At 35.1% G+C, this 22967-nt stretch overlaps 1 protein-coding gene across 1 annotated transcript; it reads right to left on the bottom strand.

Annotated features, from left to right (window-relative positions):
- Positions 1-1756: 1756 nt before the first annotated feature.
- Positions 1757-22225, bottom strand: DTHD1 (death domain containing 1). Its single transcript, XM_062493631.1, is given in 13 exon segments — positions 1757-2045; positions 2720-2799; positions 4259-4503; positions 6436-6645; positions 6648-6724; positions 7262-7423; positions 8239-8324; positions 8327-8479; positions 9263-9466; positions 10127-10454; positions 10942-11165; positions 19349-19493; positions 22092-22225. Coding segments are annotated over 13 exon segments (2337 nt in total).
- Positions 22226-22967: the final 742 nt, after the last annotated feature.

Below are 22967 nucleotides of genomic sequence, written 5' to 3'. Positions count from 1 at the left end.
AATATACATACATGCTGAAGATATCTGATGAGCTAGAAAGTGAATATTTAATCCTTATGAGAAGGCACTTACGACAAATACCAGATGGGAAAGTGTTCAGCATTGGGAAAAGTGTGATCATTCTTTCCTCTAATAAGAAGTCACCTTACAGTTAAAAGACCCTCTTTATTAAAAAACGAAAAGAAAGGATGGTTGTTACATTTCGTTCTGAGATAAGGGGTTAAATTAGTCATATAAATATATTTATATAACTTACATTTTAAAATTGATAATAACATTGGCTGAGATATTGGTGACTAGATGAATAAAACTAATTAATATTATTCCTATTTATCTTTTATTTTACCATGCAATTTTCTCATTTACAGTAGCAATTTGTAAATGTTGCAAATATAAGGCCTCTATAAATAAAATACCAGACTATGTGTCACAATTAAGATTTGCCAGGAAGACATACAGGGTTTCTAAATAGCCTAAAATTAATAAATTTTAGATCAATAACGTTTTGATTGAGATTAATATTTATATTCTATATTATATGATTAAAGGAGAGGTGAGAGAGGAAAACAATTGGTGCATTGAAGCGGTATCAGAAGAATAACAGTAATTAATTGTGCACAGGTGGACGTGAAGAAAGAGGCATCTGTTGCACATTGCTGAAGCAGCAGGGAAGTCACACAGATGTGACAGCCCGTGTAATTACAATATGACTAAGTACCAAGAAGTCATCTTGCTCTCAGAATTGTTTTTCACTGACTCTTGTCAGCTACTTTTTGCCTTTAACAGAAATCACTTTAGTGTTTAGATAAATTTTTGGTGTGTTTTATGAGGTGGGTTGCAATATAGAAGTAAACAACAGAAGATGGTAAATTAAATGTTATTTCAGTAGAAACACCATTATAGAACACCAACATTGCTCTTGCTCTGACTTAAAAATAAGGTTAGTCCTACTAAGCATTTTGGGAAGAAATGAGTTTTTAGAGATTGAAAACATGAATAAGGAATGGCACAAATACTTCTGGTTTACTATCTGTACCTTCAATACAAGAACTTGGTATAACAAACAAAATGTCAAAGACATATGTTTTAAAATTTTTATGAAGAAATAGTTCTTTTTCCATATTTAATGGTAACCTAAAAGACTACATTACAATGAAAGTTTAAAGTGAGGCAACAAATGTCATAAATTCAGGAAAGAGATTACATATTCACATGAGCTAACAGTGAAATCTTGTATGATATTCACAAGGATGAAAAATATTCATGGAGAATATAAAAGTAGAATTAATTACTAACAAATCTGAAGGTAAGAAGTTACCTCTGTACATATATAGTACATCTGAAGAATTTTGTAGTTATTAGTACTGGACATAAAGTAATTCATATATTACGGAATGATTCATATGATTTTGATACATTTAATAATTTTTAATGTTTAAGATATGTAGAAATACTGCATTGACTGAGTATGGAATATGAAAACAGTTAAAGTCCTCAGAAATCTGTGCAGATCCATCTATAATTCTTCACACCTATATTTTCAATATCTCACTTTTCTGTATAAGAAATGTTCACTTTTATCCAGCAAGGACATGGCTATTATACTTTGCTTTAGTAAAGAGGTTGCAAAGTAACAAATAAATAGTCTTATCCTGACTGATATCCCATCACTTGTTCATCCAGAAGTATCATGGAAATATTCTTACACTTCAACAAGAAAGAAGAGAAATTGGGTTGTGAGATGCCATTGATTCTGTCAAGTGAACACTTTATTCTGCCACTTTAAATGAAGTTCTTCTGAAAGATCACTTCTGCCACTCTTCCGCAAATAGCGAGCCAGGAGCTGCTGTTTATCAGCCGACTTTGGAAGGGTCTTTTTCCAACAGCAAAGCAGCTCATAGATCTGGCGTGTTAAATTATCAGGGCACTTCAGCCTAACAAGCTGAAGTACGCTCCGTCGAACAGGTAAACATAAAACAAACAATGATGTATTATCTTCTGCAAGCTCTTCTGCAAGCCAAAACAGCAAGATGTCCATTGGGCCTCTGAGGGGCAAAAATTAGTGAAGTAAGAATAAATCTTCCTTTTTTAAAAAAAAGCTTTTTAAAGCTGGAGGCTCAGTGGATAGACTCCCCAACTAAATTGGGTGTGTTTTATACTTTGCAAAACCATCCTGTGCTGTACTGCTTTGAGATCTTGGGGGTTGGACTAGGTGACCTTTAAAGGAGCCCTCCAACCCAAATTATTCCATGATTTTATGATCTGAATCTGCATCATTTTGCATGCTTCTACAGCAGGTCTGTTATTGGATGTGCCCCAGTGTGAAGGCAGGATGACATGGTTAAAAAGCTTTCAGAATAAAGGGACTATAAAGCTCTTCCAGAGGGGGGCCTTGCTTTTCTTCCAAGACTCAGCTTTCTTTGGCTTTGCTTAATTATGCATTTGTATTTAAACTTATTTTCATTCATTAATGAGAATTCAGCACCTCAAAGGTCTGTATTAGATTTTCAAAGTTATTGTAGATGAACTCAATTACCCATGAATTGAATTTAATCTGGACCACTTTCTGCTGCCTAATGTTAAAATAGTAGTAAAAATTATAAGAATTGAAAATTAGTATTGTCTAGAAATAGTGTAATAACGTACAATGCATTAGATCTAAAACAGTAAATTGCCTTTAAAGATTAAGTGTCTGTGATGAAGTGCTAAATTCACCCACGGTTCAGCTGCACTGGCATGTGGTCCTGCTGTTCTGGTTGACAGCTTAAGTAAAATGCTCTTAGCAGTCAAAGCAGATTTCTAGTTGGAAGGCCCTTCAATTAGCCAAGCAAATGCCTTCCTGAAGCAGGGGATAACATGCTATTCAGCTGTTAGACAGTCATTAGACATAAAACTTCAGCAGAATAATAATTTCATAAAGTCTATATGTATTACATCAATCAATTTTTGCAAAGCATTCCCAGCCAGTAACCTGGATGTGCTCTGTCAAATGGACCTCTCAGACATGACCAGATTCTAGTAGTATATTAAACAGGATGGACAAAAAAGGAGAAATTAGCCTTTTAGCTCCTTAGCCCACTCTCTCACATAAATACAAAATCTTTGAAATCAGTAGATATGCACACACACGCTTGATCAGAACTTAATACACTGTATCTGACTTGTGTTGACCAAAATAGGTTAGAGGAACTGTTGCTGAGGAAATGAATGCACCATGAATAGGAATCATTAGTGAAAATCAGATTACTTATGTAAAACTATATGTTTAAAGTAAAAACTGACATGAACTGACAATAAAAACTTACTTTGCATACAAAGTAAACAAGCACTAGTTTGACCACTGTCAGCAATATATTTGTAAGTGGATGATGAGGGCATATACGTGTAAAAAATGGCTTATATAGTCACTGCCTTCTCTGCAAAATAAATTTAGGTAGGAATTTTACAGAAACAAGTGAAAATGTAGTAGTCAGAATGGTTGCCTTAAAAGATTCCATCAGTCTTTGTCACAACGAAAATCATACATTCCATATTATTTTAGCTATTATCTGAAAAAAAAGTAATTTTGTTGAGAAAAGTGTGAATATTAAATGCAAAAAGAGACAAATTCAAAAAAAGAGACATGCTACTGTTTGTCACCAGAGATTCAGACCAAGTGTTTCTGTAGATATTTTGATACTAAAATATATGCAACTTTGATAGTAGTAGTTTAGTGGCAGCATTTTGTGCAGTATAGTGTGCTCATACATAGGCTCTTTGAGAAGCTTACAATGAGATTTCATTGCAGGAATATTAAAGATTAATTTATATAGCATTAGCTTTCACCAGAGAAGGAGATAATTTCCCGCATGACTGTACTGCAGAAGCTAATCAGGAATAATAGAATAATCAGGTGATAGGTGGAAGACAGGTTACACAAACTATTTAATGATCCTACAATTTGCAATTCTGTGCTCCCAAGACAATGAAACAAGGATGATGTAACTGAAACTTCAGTAATAATTTCACAGCGCCATAATATCTGGGGAGAGTAGATGGGTGAAAATTTTCTGCTAGAAATTTTTCCATGCTTATACTTTGATAAAGGTCTCTCCCTACAGCTAAGAGAAATCCTGAGAATGTTTGTACATTGATGATGCACCAGGAGTCCATCACTGACTCAAAGAAAATCAAAAATCATACCAAGATCCTTTTTTTAATAAATACATGTTAAGGCAGAAAGGGAAATGCCTCTATTATTATCAAGTGAGAAACGTACTTTTGGCAATGTTAGTGCTAGTTTGCACAGTGGAGACTGGTGTTGGTATTCATCAGATGGTAAGGTTTGTTCCCATTTCTTTGGTATCATCTCTCTGGTAATTTTATAGAACACTGCTGTTCCTTTGTAATGAGATGAACTATAGTTACCAAATTCATGCACTTCTTCAATTTGGAGCTCCATCCTTGGTTGTCTTTGTGAATGAAATATCAGTCTGTAGACTTTCCTAAAGTCTTCTCCATTCTCTGCAGTCCACATAATAAATTTTTAAATTTTTTTTTTACCCTGCATTCAGATGAATGGCATCTAAAATAATTAATTAGCATAAGTCAAGTAAAGGTAATCACATAACATTTGGTTGTTCTTTGGTTGTTGTTTATCATTATTATTACTTTATTTTATGTCTGAGATCAGTCTGCTTCAATAGTAGGCATATCTTTGTAGCTAGCTTTCTGGGCCCTTTAATAGTTGGCTTAAAGAATAAGTGGTGAAGGCAGTGCTACAAGTTGAAAATCAAGGAACAGAAAAGGAGGTGTGTACATAACATAGAGGAGAATAAAAATAAAAAGGTATTGTGAATGGAATTAGAAGAATATGGTTTATGGTTATTCAGGATGGATGTCTATCTCTAACAACAAAATGAATGGCAGCAGAGGGGTAGATGCATTTCAAGGTTTTCTAAATCCATGTATTTGATACATCTATATACACTATTCTTTGTGTATATCAGCAGACATTTCTCAGGGGCTGGAGACTTCTCTTTTTGAAGAACATTCCTTTCTTTAGGGTACATGCAATTTTCAATGGAAGAGTTTATGTCCAAAATGTTCAGAGGGCCAAATACATACTTATGTTCTATCTAAAACAGATGGAAGAGACTACATCCAATTTTGGGTGAAAACATTTCAGAGACTTCTTATCTCTTTTCCTTTTATGCAAGTCTCTGAATGGTGGCAGCCACTACATGGAATTTTCTAGGCTGCTAACAGAAATGGCATAACTCTCTCATCACCTCAATTCACAGTCCAACTCACAACAGGCAATATTTTGCCTTGGGTTCTTGCTCATTCTAAGTGAATTTACACAAAACAGCAGATAGAAACCTGTCCTTTGAAGATAATTCTTAAAATACCATATGCTTCTGAGGGACCAGGTTTCACAGAATTCACAGGGATTTAAGAGATCTCTACAGATTGTCTTGTCCAACTCTCCTGCTCAAAGTAGGGTCACCTAGAGCACATTTCTCAGGAGCTTGTCCAGGTAGTACATTTTCTTTACAGTTGGAGCAGTGTAGGAGCGTCATGGGGTAGGACGGTCGGGACGGATGGAGACGAGAGATCTCTAAAGCCAGGTCTTGGAACTTGTGGTTTGTTGCAAAGGGCGTGGGTGAAACGGCCCTGCCTGGAGCTGCCAGCTGCAGCTTGGAGCAGGCCCGGGAGAGCAAGAGAACAAGAAAGTAAGAAGTAAGAACAATAGTAAAAGGAAGGGCAAGAGAGTAAGAGAGTAAAAAGTAAGAGGTAACAGCTAAGAGTAAAATGAAGCATAAGAGCTAAGAGTTAAGAGTAGAAGGAAAGGTAAGAGAGGAAGAGGTAAGAGAGTGAGGTTCCAGTTACAATACAATAAATCTGCTGTGTGGAATATTCTAATTTTCATTAACCAATTCAATACAAGATACAAATCCTATAGCATTTACATACAGCCTATAAGAATCATTACATTACCATACTGTGTTACACTTTAAACCCTAAAAACTACTCTTTGGACCCCTTCTGCCAAGCTAGTAGGGTCTGCTCTGACCCTTGGACCTGTCTGCAAGCAGAGGGAATTGTTCAGTCAAGAGGGGATTACTTTCAGCTGGCCATACTATGGTTTTCCAGTTGTTCAGTAACTAGGGTTGGGTATCTCAAAGATGGCTTTCATTTCAATCTCGCTTATAGTTTCCATATTCTCAAAATCTTTTGCCAGGCCATCATATTTATAAGGTTTTCCCGATTAATCTTCTCCAACTGAGCAGTTTCCCATTAAGCTCCACATTCCTTTCTTTGACAAGAAACAAAACACTGAAACAACTAATTGTACTGTGTTGAACTTCAATCTATCAGTGTTCCCGTACAACATTTTTAAGTAGCTGAGGTAACTGATGATGTTCATACAGCCACATTAATTAATTGCCTTACCTGAAGCAGAAATATTTCCTCTAAATCTAAAATGTATCTGCTCTCCTTGTCTTAATGGGAACTGCTGTGTAGATTCTGGGAGACCAAAATAACCCTCCTCATGGAGATTTCGAAGTTCATTGGTCAATTATTTGGAGGCAGATAACAAAACTACTATTTTATATGGGTTTTCTCTTTTCTGATACATTATCACATTAGCCATGGTGCTACCAAGACCTCTACCAGAGCCTGAGCAAAGAGGAGAAGATTTATGTTTTCCAAAGAGAATGAAAGGTGAATGACCACAAATCTATATGAAAAGGGAAAAAAAGAAAGAAAATTAAATTTAAAACTTTATTTTAAATAACTTGATCAACTGCTAATAATTTATTCTTAAATTTATTATGGGGCTCAGTCTCCAAGGGAACTTTTGTTACCCTCTTTTCATCACTGTTTCCAACACATGAAAAGGTGGAAATTTGCTTGTGTTTGTAGTGTACAGTATGTTGGCTATGTAGGTATAATTTCAAATGCATATGAATTTTACATGAAAGTAAGATAATATTTTGTAATAAGAATTTTTTAAAAATTTGATTTTTAGTTAGCTAAATCACATTTGCCAATTAAGACTGAAATCTGTATTTCCTGTTTCAAGTTTCTATGTACTATATTGTGTAGATTCTATAAATGAAAAATTTGGGGTTTTTTTTTGTAATTATGATCAACAAATCTAAGAGCAAATCAATGGTTAAAAATGGATGATTTCTTAGCACTACTAATTTCCACTTACATGTGAACACAGAAATAAATAGTTCAGTAAATATTTTTTTAATTATTCATACATTACCTTTCTAAATGCTCATTTACTTCAAAAGATACAAGCCCATTCTCTGCATTCTGGATTATAACATCATCAAATACCTTCCACCCCTCTTTGTTTCCATGACCTAAGAAATTCAAAGTATCACTGAGACTGTCCCCACTTTTTTTCACAGAAGTGCTCACAGCCCTAGAAAGCCAAGTAATTATAGAAAAAAATAACATAAAAATATTTCTGCAGAAAGAGTAAGCTTGTGTTTGAAGTTGTTTTCCCCTCTGCTTTCCTTGATGACTTTTTCTGGTTTACCCTCCTTCCTTAAAATCATTATCTGGAAATATATTCCAGAGTATGTGAACGATATAATTATTAAGGGATTTTTTATTCAGTTCTCCAGAAACTGCTGAACATAGAGATTATTTTTTTTTCAGACATCCCCACATTTTAATGCTTTTTAAAGACATGCAAAGAAGTCCAAGTTTTAGAAATATTGTACTGCATACTTTGGAAAATCTGGACCTTTATCTAGTGCATAAAACTGACCTACTATAAACCATTGTGCCACACATTTTGATTCAGACAGCCATTGAAATGTGTAGAAGTAGAGATGAGAAAATTCAAAAGTCACACTCAAATCAGTTTGGTGTGTTATGAACACAGCAGCTTTAAGTCATGTATATTTTTTGTGTTCCATATTGGACGTTGCTGAAAATGCCTGAATATTTCTTGCTGAAAAAACCTCAGCCTTCATTCTGGCTCCTGCTAGAAATGTAGTGGTCATCAAATTTAAAGAATATACATTAAATACTGTCTTAATTTTTCTGGTGAAAATACAGCATTAAGATTTTGAGGATTTGCTCTAGTGTTTCTAAGAATGCTCATAGTTATTTCAGTCTATATTGAAGAACTAACACATTTTTCAATACAAGAAATTATAAACCAACAACTGTGAAAATTAATTGATTTTGATGTTTTAAAAAATGCTGAATTTGAGGTGATTTTCTTACTAAGGACAGTATGGTGCAGCAACCCTCTTTACTGTAACACTAACGGTTCTTGCATGTTCTATCTCATCTCCTTGCCTTTTTTTTTGTCTGGGTTTGGAGGACAGGGTAGTGTAATAGTGACTGAGCTGTTAAAAGGTTGGGCTGAAGGATGCTGGACATGAACCAGTGCACTAGTAGATATCACTAAGTGATACATATCATGTCTTGCTTTCAGTGCTGAAACCAATGATGGCTCAATTGGCTGAATCAAAATATAGAAATAAATAGTAAAATCAACTTGCAAAAAAGAAAAATCTTCCATTACATGCCTGGATTTTTTAAGAAATTGGATTATCTTTTGGAGTTGGCTAGGCTATCACAGAAGAGTCAGACTCCTCTCTTTAACCCAAGAACAATCTTACACAAGTAGCAGCAATTTATACAAAGCACAGAAAAATGCTTAAAAATCATCAAAAACTGGAACTTCTACTGCCTAAAATATTTATACTGTTTTATTCCTGATTTGAGTTCAAGTTTTGAAACTCATCAGCTTCCTCAGATTTTGAAAAATTTCTGAGATTTTTCTAATCTGTATTTTTTCATAATTTTAGTTTCTCCATACTTCCAAATTACCATCTTAATGGGAGAAGGGAGAAATATAACTGAAGCACAATTTGAGACTATACTCAGTCTAAGACTAATACATGATAAAAACCTTTTGTTGCACTTGCTGGCACCAAGGATGAAGTCAGGCAAGAACAGTGGTTCCATTAACCACTGGGCCAAGCAATTACAGTTTTGAGCTGACACATCTTTATTAAAAACAACAGATATTTTCTGAACAATATCAAACAAAGGTAGATAGATCTTCTTTTTAGGTAAAGATATCCCTGACACCTGGTTTTAACACAGCTGACAGGAAATCTGCATGTACAGGATGTGAAGCTGCAACCACTTTTTGTCGACTTCTGATATTGGAAGAGATTGCACTTTAACATCATTGGCATACTCATTCAGAACTGATCAGATAACAGCCTTTCGGAACATGTATCACATATTTCAAGCTTACCTTTAACTGCATAGGTGCTGGAGAACTGAATGCTTCTGGATGGTAACAGAAAGGGATTCTAGAATCCACATTCAGTTTTTGTAAGAGTCCTACCTTTGGAACAGTAAATATGTCCTTCTTTAAGCATGATAACACAGAAAAAACACCCAGATGATAAATTTTCACTTCTGCAAAGCTTTCCTGAATAAAGAGAATGTGACATTAAAATACTGGAGGGAAACGAAGCTGTGTCACAATTTGAGAAGGTAACATTCTCTATAGAGCAAAGTATGAAATGAAAATAAATTGAATATTATTGCCTCCTGCATGCCCAAGTACCTGGTGACCTCTAGTCATCATCTGATGTCATTCATATTCCTGTATATTATTGGGGTGAAATGAAATAAACTTATAAATTAGGTGATGAATCTGGTCCAATACAACACTTCTGCACATAAAAATAAGAGAACCATCCTGTGTTCATTTGATATAGAGTTTGTACTTATACTCAAGGAACTGTGTTACTCTGTTGTGATCTAAAAGCACAGTAATTCCTCCAGTTTTATTTTTATCAAATAATGCAGTGCATTGCACTTATTTGCAATAATCACGAAACATTACTCAGTCATTAATATTGTGGGATCAAACATTTGCTTAACCTTGTAAGTGAAAAAAGAATATTATTAAATACTAGTTTTCAAATAGAATTATTGTGTAAGAAAGTTGAAAGAAAAGTTCTGTTTAGCCACACATAATGAGCAATATGATTTAATAATGACAACTTTACTTGAAAAACTCCAGAGAGACTTAATTGGGAACCTCAAACAATGCTTTTACAATGCTTTGATGAGAGTTACTCACCTTATGGTTTCCTTGGTATCCTTGCAAAGAAATAGGATTTAAATAGTTTGACTGAAAGTTCATATCAGTCACCTTCACCATAATCTCCTGATAATTTCCTCTGAGGTATGATGTAAATGGGATTGCAATGTTGATAGGGAAAAGTAGTTTTACATAGTCATAGCATTCAATACTGATGACATTGCTGACCAGCTCCTCAGAATCATCCACCACCAAGGAACTAGTGTCATTGAGTATATTACACTTCAGATTCTCCAGAACAGTTGCAGGGGCTTTAATAAATCAAGCTACTTCCTCTTTATTTTCACCATTCCCTTTGGCTAGAAATCTATTAAAAACAATATTTTGATATTGTTAATTTTAATATTTTTATATTAAATATTTTTAATTAAATACTTCAATGTAATTATGTGCTATAATGAAGCATAGGAAGATCATTCAGAAAAATATCTTTATGATTAAATGAGAAAGTTATGAAGATTTTTATGTTTAGCCTGTTTCAGAACAACTTACAAATTACTGTAAATGTAGTCTTTTCCTACTAACTTCTAACAGTTTGAGGTTTATTGACTTTACTGGCTGTGACTCAGTCCCTCTCTGGCATAAAAAAGTTATGCAAATAGAACCTTAGAGTTTATTTTAGGCCAAAGGGAAAGATCTTCATTGCGCATGTTCAAATTGTAAACTGCTGTTTTGTGCATGACCAGCAGGTGCTCAGTACAGGTGTATTGAGTTTCTGCACCCACACATGTTTCTGAGTTAATAAGCAATAATTACATACATCTGTTCCTAAAAAAAGAAGAATATATGCTTACTCTTTGTTCATCCAGTATCTAGATTTTTGCACTTCTTCTGAATCACTAACAGAAGGATTCACATCAGTAAGATCACAGGTTTGTGCTGAAGATGTGAAGGTACTTAGGTAGTTTCTAAAGATTTCATTATTTTTTTCCATTTTACTGTCTTCTCTTTCCTCTGTCAGTCTGTGCTCTTCACTTTCTAGCCCTTTTATATTGTCCTCGACTACTTCCTTTTTCTCCTGTTCAAAACAATTTGTGATGCTTCTGTCGTAAATGTCTTTCAATGTCCCAGACAGAATGTCTACATTTTTGTACTTGTCTAAGAACAACTCTGTGTGTATTTGTCAAAATTTTACTCTGCCACCTCTAATGAAACTTTTCTAAAGATCAGACACTAGCTAAATTCTTAATGACAATTAATCTGAAGCATGGTATTGATAAAATATGGTCAAATCAATCTGGGAAGATCTTTAAAACTGAAAGTAGTATTTCCTAAAATTGAATCCTGCAAGATTCTAATGCATAGGTCTCTAGCAAGGCTGTTATACATGGACCTGATTTTAAACTCAGACCTTAGCAGCTCTGAATTTTTGCTATGAAGTATAAATGATAACACAAAACCACCAGCCCTCATGTAATGCTGAAGCTCAGTGGTTTGTAATATCCAGTTCTAGGAATGGTGAAGGTTGCCCTTGCATATAATTAAAACCACTTTATGAAGAAGAATGAACAAAAAGCACATGATCACTATGTGCCATTCATGTAAGATTTTAACTTATATATTTTATAATGCCTTATTTTTCTCATCTTAAACCTTTTCTTAGAAATTATTCCAGATTTGCTCTCCAAGGATTTAAAAAAAGTATTGCTTATTCCTGTTTGCTGCATGAGATCCTGGATAATATTTTTTTTTTTAAATCTCCTGAAATTCAATACAAATGAGACAATAGTACCACACAGTATGGTGTGCTCTCCTCCCGCAGTGTACAGATACACACAAGGAAAGGAAAACAGAAAGGGCTGGTACAAGTCTTACGGGAAGCCTTTGACGTAACCGTCACTTTTTTAACAATGTCAGACAAGGTAAATAAATACCTCATGGTTTTTCAGCTTGGAAAATACTTTTATTATGAATGCGATCACACATCAATTTTATGATATTATGTGATCTAGACAGGCCTCTCATCTCTATTTAAATCTGATTAATTCAAACCTTCAAAAAGGACAGTTCAGAATAGTTTTTTTCTTATTTAACTTGGTCAAAAACTTATTCCTTTCTAATACTTCCTCAGTTTCCCAGTGATTTATTAGACTTTGACAATATTTGAAAAAGAAAAAAGGAAGGAAATGCATTTAAAAATATTGTTTACACTGGTAGTTTAAAAATAATAATTATTTTACTGTTTTTCCACAGGCATTTTACAGTAGAGAATAAATTTTAGACAGTTTAACAGGACTGAGAAATAAAAGATTGGAACTAACAGAGCTTTGTTTGCAGAAGAGGTTGTAAAAGGTCACTTCCCAGTTTCACTGTAACACAAAGTTCAAGCTTAGGCAAAACTACCAAAATTTACATTTCCCCCCTGATTTTTGTCCTTTCTAAGCAAAACAAAAGATCCTCAAACAAATTGTACAGTCCCTTAAATTTCCCTAAAATCAAATTTGAAGATAACAAGGTAATTTAAAACAATAGCATTTTCCTACGCTCTCAATGTGACTTTTCTAATATGGGCAAGAGAAGACATGGCCTTGTAACCATATACTATCCAATTGTGTCACATGGAAAGACACTTTTTGCATTCAATTACAAGGTTAACCATGAAATAAGTCTTCTTTTCTGTTTTTCCCATCCCCCATCTCTTTTCTCACACTTCGATTTCTGTGCTTTTTCTGATGTTTGATAACACAGCTTTAGAATACAAAGGTAGTTTATATACAACTGTCTCCAAACCTCTTTGCTGAGTGCTTTAAGGGAATTTTTCAGGTAAGGAATAATAGCTTTTTGGAAGGAGAATTATTCTTGGAAACCTGACAAAAAAAAAGAATTTAAAAAAATCACATAAACCATGAGGCCAATAGGACAGTTAGCTTGCTTGGAGCCCAGAAGGAGCCTTTTTAAATCCAAATGTTTTGTTATTATTGCAGACTTTATGAATCTGTAGGTCAAGACTCAGAAACATAAGCATAGTTAAACATTTCTGTCTGTAATCTTTCTCTCTCTTTGCATCATAGAATCATCAGAATGACAGAATGGTTTGAATTGGAACGAGATGATCTTTAAGGTTCTTTCCAACCTTCCTTCCTGTCATGGGCAGAGACACCCTCTAGTAGACCAAGTTGCTAAAAGCCTCATCCAGCCTGTCCTTGAACACAGGAATGGGGCATACACAAATTCCCTGCCTTCTTCTCTCTCTTCCTGTGTCTCATTACTCTCCAAGTAAAGAATTTCCTCCTAAAGTCTAATCTAAATCTCTCTTTTAGTTTAAAACTCTTCCCTCATGTTCTAGCACCATATGTGATAGTGTCTGTGTAAAAAAAAAAATCACTCTTTCTCTTTTTAAAAAGCCTCTTTCAAGGATTAGAATGCAACAAGGTATCCCCAAAGCCTTCTCCAGCCTGAACAACCCCAACTCTCTGAACCTCTCTTATAAGGATGGATGCTCTGACCCTTCTGATCATCTTCATGGCCTTCCTCTGGACCTGCTCCAACAAGTCCATATCCTTGTGCTGGAGACTCCAGACCTTTATGCAATACTTCAGCTGAGGTCTCACAAGGACAGGGTAGAGAGGGAGAATCACCTCCTTTGGCTATTGGATAATCTTTTGAGGTTTAATGCTGACAGACCTTAGATAGAAATGTTAGTTTTCTCTTCTTCTTTGATAAAAGTTTGTTAATATGTTGATGTCTACCTACTGCAGGACTGAGCTGAGAATGGAGCAAAACATCTGTGAAAACATATTTAAGAAAGGACAAGAACACCAGAGGAAACTGAGGAAAAAAGTGCGAGAATCAACCATGTGAGCAGCCAAGTCAGAGAAGAAGGAAGAGAAGATACTGCAGACATGGGGCACAGATTCCCCTGCAGCCCATGAGAGACCAGACCAGACAGGAGGACCTGATGCCAAGGAAAGTAGATATTCCCTGAAGGAACTGCAGTCTGTTTAGAATCCAGTTTTTCCTGATGGGAACTGTAGACCATGGGAAGGACCCCCAGTGGAGCATGGTAAAGAATAAGCAGGAAGGAGTGTAGAGGGAACTGCTAGAGACAGACTGTTGCCCTCATTTGCCATTGCTCTGCACTCTTCATGAAGGGGGAGAGGTAAAGGAATTGGGAATCAAGGAGTGAAGTTGAGCATGGAAAAAGAAGGGGTGGAGGAAAGGTCATGTTTCAATGTTTTTCCTTTGCTTCTCACTATCCAAATCTATTTAAACTGACAATAAATTAAATTATTTTTTTCCCCTAAATTAACTCTATCTTGCCAGTGATGGTAATTTTAAATTATTTTCTCTATATCAACTTGAGATTTTATTCCATTCTGTTTTCTTTCCTTTTCCTGTTGAAGAGGGGGTAGTAAGTTGCTGGGTTGGCATCTGGTATCTGGCCAAGATAACTCCACTAAAGTATAATGCACATAAAACTTTGAACAAGTCTGTTTAGTTAATTTTGCTTTTATAATGTTTTTGGTTGCATAATGAGAATTATGAGTCTCATACTGAATCTCATGGAATGGACTCAAAAGCAGTGTGATACAACTGTGAGAATATGAATTAATTTGGTCTAATGAATTACAAGTACTGAAATACTAACAAATTAAAATTAAGGTCCCCCAGCATTGTCAGACAGCAGAACTCAGCATCTGATATACCCAGTGTGTCTTCTTACAGGTAAGTCCTTCCATACTTGCCTGGACTTCCAGTCAATTCCTTGTGTTTATCATGGAGAGCACTCAACAACTGGCAGGTGTCTTGAATAATTTCTGTAACATTCTCCAGCTGCTGGCTGAGAGATCATCTCAGCTCCTTTGATAAAGAGGTCAGTTCAAGTGCATAGTCCTCCAAACCTCCTTTATCCAGATCACTTTTCAGAAGCATGTCTCTCACCAGAAAGTTCAGGTAACAGATTTTTCCTAGGACTAGTCCTGATTTCCCTGAAGGCATAATCTTACTTTCAGGCACATCCATTTTATATTCAGAATATGCTAAACTACAATTTTTTTTTCTGCTCAAACACTTCCACAAGTTGGTGTCCTTGGTTCAGGCTACTACACTGTTTAGCATTTCTAACTCAAACAGAAATATTAAAAGTACTCTATTCCACAAACCAAATTGCAGCTGAAAAACTCTGAGTTGATGTTGACTATTAAAAAGTTACTAGGTGACAGGAAGGAGTGGCTGCTCTGCAACTACAGGTAAGGATTGCCCGGAGACACCAATGTACATAGAGGAAGAATGACCCCCCTGCTCCTGCTGGCCACACCATTCCTGATCCAGGCCAGGATTCCATTGGCCTTCTCAGTCACCAGGGCACACTGATGGCTCATGTTTAGTAGGCTGTACCTCCAGACATTTCATTTTTAAATGCAGGATTCTATACCAGATCTCACTGCACCAAATGAGGCAGTAATGGCCACTCAAATTACAGTTGTCTCTTCCAGGTTATTTAGTCTTCAGCCGTCTTAATGTATATTTAGGCTGTCTGACAAACTGATGATCAGCATTTGAAGGTCTCTAAATTCAATTGTTCATACAGGAAAACCATTGTTTTAGTTAAAAAAAAGTAGGTCCCACATGCTATCTTAATTTTAGTGCCAGTGCTGGACTATGAAAACCTATTTGTTATAGCTGTTCAACTTATTTATTATATTAATATCAGTTTGCTGTTTCTCCTTAGTTGAAGAAGGGTGATAAATTATGTAAATGGGATCTCCTAAACTCTGATGCTCTTCACTGAATAGTCTTATAATTTAAGGCTGTTTATGTACCATATTGACAGGTATTTGATAATGTAACTATAAAGTCTTTGGGCGCAATCATTTGCTTTTTACTTGACACAAACTCTTGCCCAGAGAATCCAATTGGTGCAGTAGTAGCTTTCAGGGCTCTGCCTGCCCCCATGGGGTTCCATGGTCCAGATCAGGCTCTCCTGGTGAGAGCAGGTGATAACACATGCCATGCTTTGAAGCTTTCTGAACACTACAGATCATAAAAGAATACGTTGATGTAATTAGTATATTCTAATTGGAAGCTATATTAGAACTGGAAGCCAGGAAGAGTAAATAAAGTAGGCAACACAAGTTATTCAGATGTACTATAGCATATATCCTCTTAAAATATATGATTAACTGTATTGATATATAGTATAGAATACGCAAGAAAATAATATTGTAATATCACACATGAATTAAATGCAATATGATAAAGAATTTAGTATAAAGGTTATTTAGATATAACAAAATTCATACAATAAATGCCAGAGTCACTTTAATCTTGTACTTTTCTGACATTAGTTCAGCCTGGATTAAATTCACCCTGGATTAGTTACTGAGATGGTGTACTGTGCAGCTCACCAGTTACAATGAGGATGTTGAGACTTTAGGAATAAGCAGACTTAAGTAAGTACAGTACTACTCAATTCTTCAGCAGTCAAGTTTAACAGTGAAACCATATTTTTCTCTTTCAGCCTTTAGTACAGAAAATCTGAGCAGAGAAAAAAAGACACAGGTACACAAAGAGACACAGAGGACCGATCCAGGGATATCTGATCACAAGTAACTCTCTAAGATTTTGCCACTGGATCCTCAGCCTCACTGGAAATCCCTACCTGAAATACATCTTTTAACTGAGAAAAAATCAGACTCATAGTGGTAGGATGAAGACACAAGCTGTCATGTTATCCACTGCCCATGGACGTGAGTTAATTACTATTACAACAGACTCACAAGAAAAGAGACACGGGTGCCCAGCAACCCAATTGTTAAAATAGGGCTCTATGTCCAGGTAGGTAATGTTTCACAAAAGGCAGAAAATTAATATCATATATGTAAAAAAATAAAAGTGCAAACCCAATTGTGATAAATATAGAATTGTTGCTAGATTTTGTTTTTTTCAGGTCTTGTGATGTTATTTATTTATTTATTTATTTCATGTGAAAGAACTGTAACAAAAGACCTGTGCACTCATTCTCAAAGTTTAGTTATCCACAGAAATTTGATTTTTTAAATTGTGATCTTCAGCAAAGCTACATCAGCAGAAAAAAAACAAGTTGGACAAAATTGACTCTGTGCTTGATTTTGTTTTAAAACAATTCCCATTCCTGGGTTTCATTCACATTTAAATATATTCTCTCAATATTTAAAAATGCTTTTTAAAAAAGAGCTTTTTCATCCATATTAAATAATAGACTTGGATGCAAGAACAAAATACCCAATTTAGAAAAATAGGGATCAAATAATATATTTAAATTAAATGACCCTTTAGCAGACATTCATGTTCTTTTCAGAATACCTTAGAAGTGTTGCATAGCTGATAACAAAGGAAGTAGACTTTGTTCTGCTAGAAAAAAAGATTAGAGTGTATGGTGCAGATCCAATAACTTCTCCCTATATGCTCTGCATATAATGCAAAGTTCAGTATGTGACAATGAATGCATTTTGGTGTGTTTATTGATCTATTCATATTTGAAAATATGTGTAATGGTTATTCTTCTCATCTCTGGTATTCTAAGGCCCAAGTTGAAAAGCAATAATAGTCTAAGAAAAACTAAGAAAGTGCTACAGATGCTCTGTGCCATAGAATTTATGTCATATGTTCATATGTATTACCCAGGCAGCTTGTCTACTTTAAAGTTAGCATTTTACATTTCAGGCTGTTGCTCAATTTGCTACTTACAAAAGAGACAGAAAACTAAGGAAACTGTTGGTGAAATGGGATATATACAGTATATACAGTATATACAGTATACAGTAAAACTTCAAAGACTTGATACTACTCGGCTTCTAACTTAACCTAGTAACTTTACAAGAAATTATTAATGGACAGATGGATCATCACTTGGAGTTTTCTATTGAACTGTTATTTGTTATTGAAGTGTTACTATTTATATAGTAAGCTTCCAGTTTAGCACTTTGATAGCATCAGAATGCAGCGAAATGAGTCGACTATCATGAGCTGCTTCCTTTGGTTGGGCAGAGAGCAGTGAGGAAAAGAGAACACAGAAGAGAGAAAACAGGTCGTCCAGAGAAGTTATTTCTGGAAGTGTTCAAGGCCAGTTTGGATGGAACTCTGAACAACTTGGTCTGATGAAAGGTGTTCCTGTCCAAGGCAAGAAGCTGGCACTGATCTTTGTTGAAGTCCCTTCCAACTCAGGTCATTACTACATTTCTATGATTCTGTGATAATGTGTTTCATGAGACCCAAACAGCAATGTGAAATAGTATTTAATTATAGACAATTTCAACTGTGATTGTACTATAGAATTTTCCTCCTCTTGAAATAGTTCTGTGATATCTATTATATTTCATTACTTTCCATGACAAATTTGCTTAAGCAACAAGTAAAATGAAAGAAAGAAGGAAGTCCCTGAAATGGTGACCTTTAAATCTAATAGCATGGTTAGAAGTGTCAAATGAGGTTTCTGTTGAATTTGAATAAGCCAATGCTGTGGAGATAAAATTTTAATGATGTGTGATTCATTACAATTCAATGAACTGTGCAGCAGATAAATATGGGGGGGAAATTAGCACTTTGATGTGCAGGAAATTTCCTCAGAGGGATTTATTTTCAAGTAAGTTAAAGAATGCTCCATTAAACTTCTCAAAGATGACAGAAAGCTATGTCAAGGTAACCAAATCCCCTAAATGAGAGCAATAGCAAATAAATAAATAAAAAAAAAAAACCCCTGAATATTCCACATGCTTTAAAGATGCATTTGTATTCAAAAAGCTTGAAAACATTTAAATATAAATGAAAGACAGAAGTGCTAGAATAAGCTCCCACTTGGAACACAGGTACTCTGAGAAAAAGTATTAAAGTCACTAGATTTAGATTTTCTAGTGACAGATTTCTTGGAGAAACCCTAGTCAGCAACTAGAAGACTTTAATTTACAGCAGGAGCTTAACTCCCTTGCATTGCTAGAATAAATTATCTGCTTTCATTTCTAGGCTTGTGAATTCAAGAAGTATAAATAAATATTCAATAAAGCAGTACTGCAGAAAAGATTCTCAGCTTCTCTGTAGGTTAATGCACGTACCAATACATAGGGAAGTAGGGGATCACCAGCCCATAGGGCTGTATCCAGAGGTCTGGGTGCAGCCTTAGGAGAGGACTTAGAGGGGTGTATAGTCCAGGCAAGTGTCTATCCAGTATTGTGTGCTTTGGCAAAAGACAGCAGATAGAACCTTCTTAACTTCCTGGAACCTCACGCTGTCCCAGGGAATGGATTTCGAATTGCTATCTTTGCAGACTTGTGTTGAAAGTGCAATCAAGTTCAATGTTTCCAACTCACCCATCACCACTATACGAGAAGTGTCAATTAGAGCCAATTTTACTGTTGGTTTACAAGTAGTTCTATGATAATTAAAAGTATGACAATTAATCTAATAACTTCTTAAGAGAATTTGGCTTGTGCAGTTGAGTGCTACGTACAATATGTAAGCCAAAAGATTCATTTGGATTTAAATCTGACCAGAATTCGTAAAGGAAAGAAAAACATCAATAAATTGTAAAAGTAATTAGTACTCTGTGGTATCACTTTTACACATTGATTTTGAAAGTCATATATCAATATCAAAATAGCTGAAGGGACTACTTCATGAGTCCATCAGTACTTTTAACAAAACATAGACTGCATTAAGATCAAACTTAGAGTCATTAAAAGAAGACAGCAAAACTGAATATAATAGTTGCCATACCTGTATAAAATTACATTAATAACTTATGAAAAGATAGTTTAAAAATCCATCATAATGTACAGGGAACTATTTTACAAAGCTTCCAGGAAATCAAACTGACTATTAATTACATTAAAATATGGGATATGTGTCAAACTGTTTTACAGGTCTGTCTGAGTAAAAATGGACGCTGGTATCCAGTATGATATATTGCACTAAGTGGATGAGAGGAATCCCGAGAACACAAAAACTGTTGACAGAAAATGCAAAAACTGAATTTAACTTGTTGATTATTCTTATCTGCAGTACTATTATCTTTCTGAAGCTTTGTATCATTTTGTCTTAAACTGAGTGAAATATTACCTCATGATATAACTCTGCTTATGAAAATTGTTATGCATTGTAATGAAAATTTTAACTGTAAAAAGGTTAGTTTTCCTAATACTTTATTAACAATAATATCAATGTTATAGTATAACAGTAATAGTGAGGTTAAAATCATAAAAGGCCTAGATATTCACTTGCTGGTTGACTGAGGTTTAGCTAACATTTCATTTCTTATGTTGCTTCATAAGCTCCAAAATCTAAAAATTTAACCTTCTCAACACCTTGAGGAGACTGGTGGATGAATCTTATTACCTCTGCTCTGAAGAGGAACAAATGAGACAGAACCAATTGCAGAAGAACAAGCTCAGAACTTAAGTCTTGCTTGGATGGTGTTCAATAAGAATATCTGTGTTGTTTGTTTTATTTCCCGTAGAAAGTGAAATAATCTCATTAAAAGTCACAAACTCAGGTCTCCTGTGCATTTTCAGGTAGCTGACAAACATAATGTAAATATCAGAGCTACTTGTAAGCCATCCATAAAGGAAGGAGTAGCAGTTTTTCCCCCTATTTTATCTTATCAATTGGCTGTTTGTGCAGCTGGATTTGGAGTTCTTAAATAGAATTAAATATCCAGCAAGTAGAACTGGTTGATAGCTTTAAAAATACACACATATAAAAATTACAATACCTGCATTTGGAAAATGTCTGACTAGTTTGAATCAGTTTCATTATAAGCTTAATGAACAATAAGAAATGTGGCAAACTTATATTCTGATGTATGACAAACCACACAGAGTGTGGAAATTTGGGATATATTTATATCCTAAGGATTAGTTCCTGTACAGTTTGATTATATTATTCCATCTTTACTTATTCTTAAGTTGTTAAAAAACCCCAAAAACAACTAAAAAAAAAAAAAAAAAACAAAAACACCCAAAAAAAAACCCCACCCCAAAACAGGTTACTATCAATCACTGGAAAACAGGCTTTTTTAAGGGTTTTGTAATGACAAATATGAGCTGGAAGGTATTCTTGTCATGTTTACTACAAATGAGCTCCTTATATGGTTAAATATAAGAATATATATATACATAAAAATAAATAAATATATTTTAGGATACAAAAGCCCTAATGTCTTTCAGAGAATATAGCAGAAGTTATGCAGCTCCTATTTATAATTAATTTCTACACTGAAATTTTGTCCTGATCGATGGAAAACACCTGCCTTCCTAACACTTACTCATGAAAGCAACATAGAAACTCAAAGGAAGAGGAAGTTATGAGATAAAAAAAACGTCTGCAGTTTTCAGGTCTATCAGAAGATTTTTCAAAACTCTATCTTATCAAGAAGTCTTAAAATAGTATGCTTCCTTATGTCATATCTGAATTGCACCAAAATTAGCAAGATGCAATTTCCTGCTAGATTTTTGTAAGACTTCTTTTTTTACTGTAGTGTTAGTTGCCATTCCATGCTCATCAGAGAACTATATGCTGTAGATAGACTCTTGAGAGCTTACTTTAAAAAATGATATATTATGCTGCTTGATTTCTAAAAAAGAGTAAAACACTGTATATCTAATTATACAACTTTATTTCTAATGAAGAATAAAACATCATATGGGTTTTTGTGGTACCAATAATGTAATTTAGACATACAAAAAATATCAAGAAAAGCCACTAAACCCCTAATAGCACAACGTGACTTAAAATGACCCTGTGTATATTGCCATTTTTTTGGACATAATGCAAACAGAAAGAAGTAAGCACAACTGGGTATGTGTTTAATGCTCATTTCTCCTCTTCCTTGCCCTCTCCTAATGAAACACACTGAAAAAAAATTATCTCAGTTCTTGTGATGCAGTATTGTGGTCAAGGAAAGTAAGTAAAACTCCAGGTAAGACAAAGTGTGTCAGGGCGCAGTGTCATGCTGCGCTCTGATGGAAGATACCGCGGCTGCACAGCTGTAAACGCGCTGAGGGCAGTCTCTGTCCCTGAGCTCCATGCCAGGGTCTGACACCTGTTCTTAAGGACAAATGCTGAGCCCACTGTTATCTGTGGTCTCTGCCACCGGCCCAGCGACATTGGCAAATCATGTGGGTCCCTGGAAGAGAAAGAGAAGTGGGATTTATAGAAGGACTTGGGAAGTTTTTGACAGAGAAAAGAGCTCAAGGGTATTAATCAACGACCATACACTTAGACTTGAGGAGAAAGAAATTCTAGCCCACCACAAACTGCTAATTAACTGAATTTTTGCTTGGTGAGGTAAGCATTGCAAAGGAGGCCGATCTTTTGTTGTTTACAGGGCCTGAATCTTTCAAATAGTTTAAGTTACTGCGGTTAAAACTCCTTTTCAAAGTCAGTATTCATTGGCATTCCTACTGTTCTGCAAGGAAGCTAGGCTTAGCTGGAAATGTTAGGCAAATCTGTGATCAGATGACTCTGTGAGTCATTAGGTTACAATCCAGAATGGCTATGACAAAAAAGGGTGTTAATGTACTTACCTGAATCACATCTGTGCACTCACTTGGTTTGGAAACATATCAGCCCCGTAGCAAATAATTGAGAATGACAATTCCTTGTCAATTCCTGAGATAGACGCTCCAAAAGCATTAATAAAAAGACGAGTGAGAACACAATAAACTTCTTTAGATTGTCCAAAAAAAAAAAAAAAAAGGCAAATCCAAAAATTTGCTCGAATAATAGAAGTTTAGGAGGCAAAATTAGCTGCATTTCTTTTGGTACACAGATTATTACGTACCTAATAATTAGAATTTGCGGCTGGATTTTCAGAAGTGCTTGGGCACTGGTGGGATTGGTGCTGTAA

This window comes from Cinclus cinclus, chromosome 5, assembly GCF_963662255.1.
Source record: "Cinclus cinclus chromosome 5, bCinCin1.1, whole genome shotgun sequence".
Classification (NCBI taxonomy): Eukaryota; Metazoa; Chordata; class Aves; order Passeriformes; family Cinclidae; genus Cinclus; species Cinclus cinclus.
Note: the sequence above shows the minus strand (reverse complement) of the source record. Positions and strands in the feature narration are given on the sequence as shown.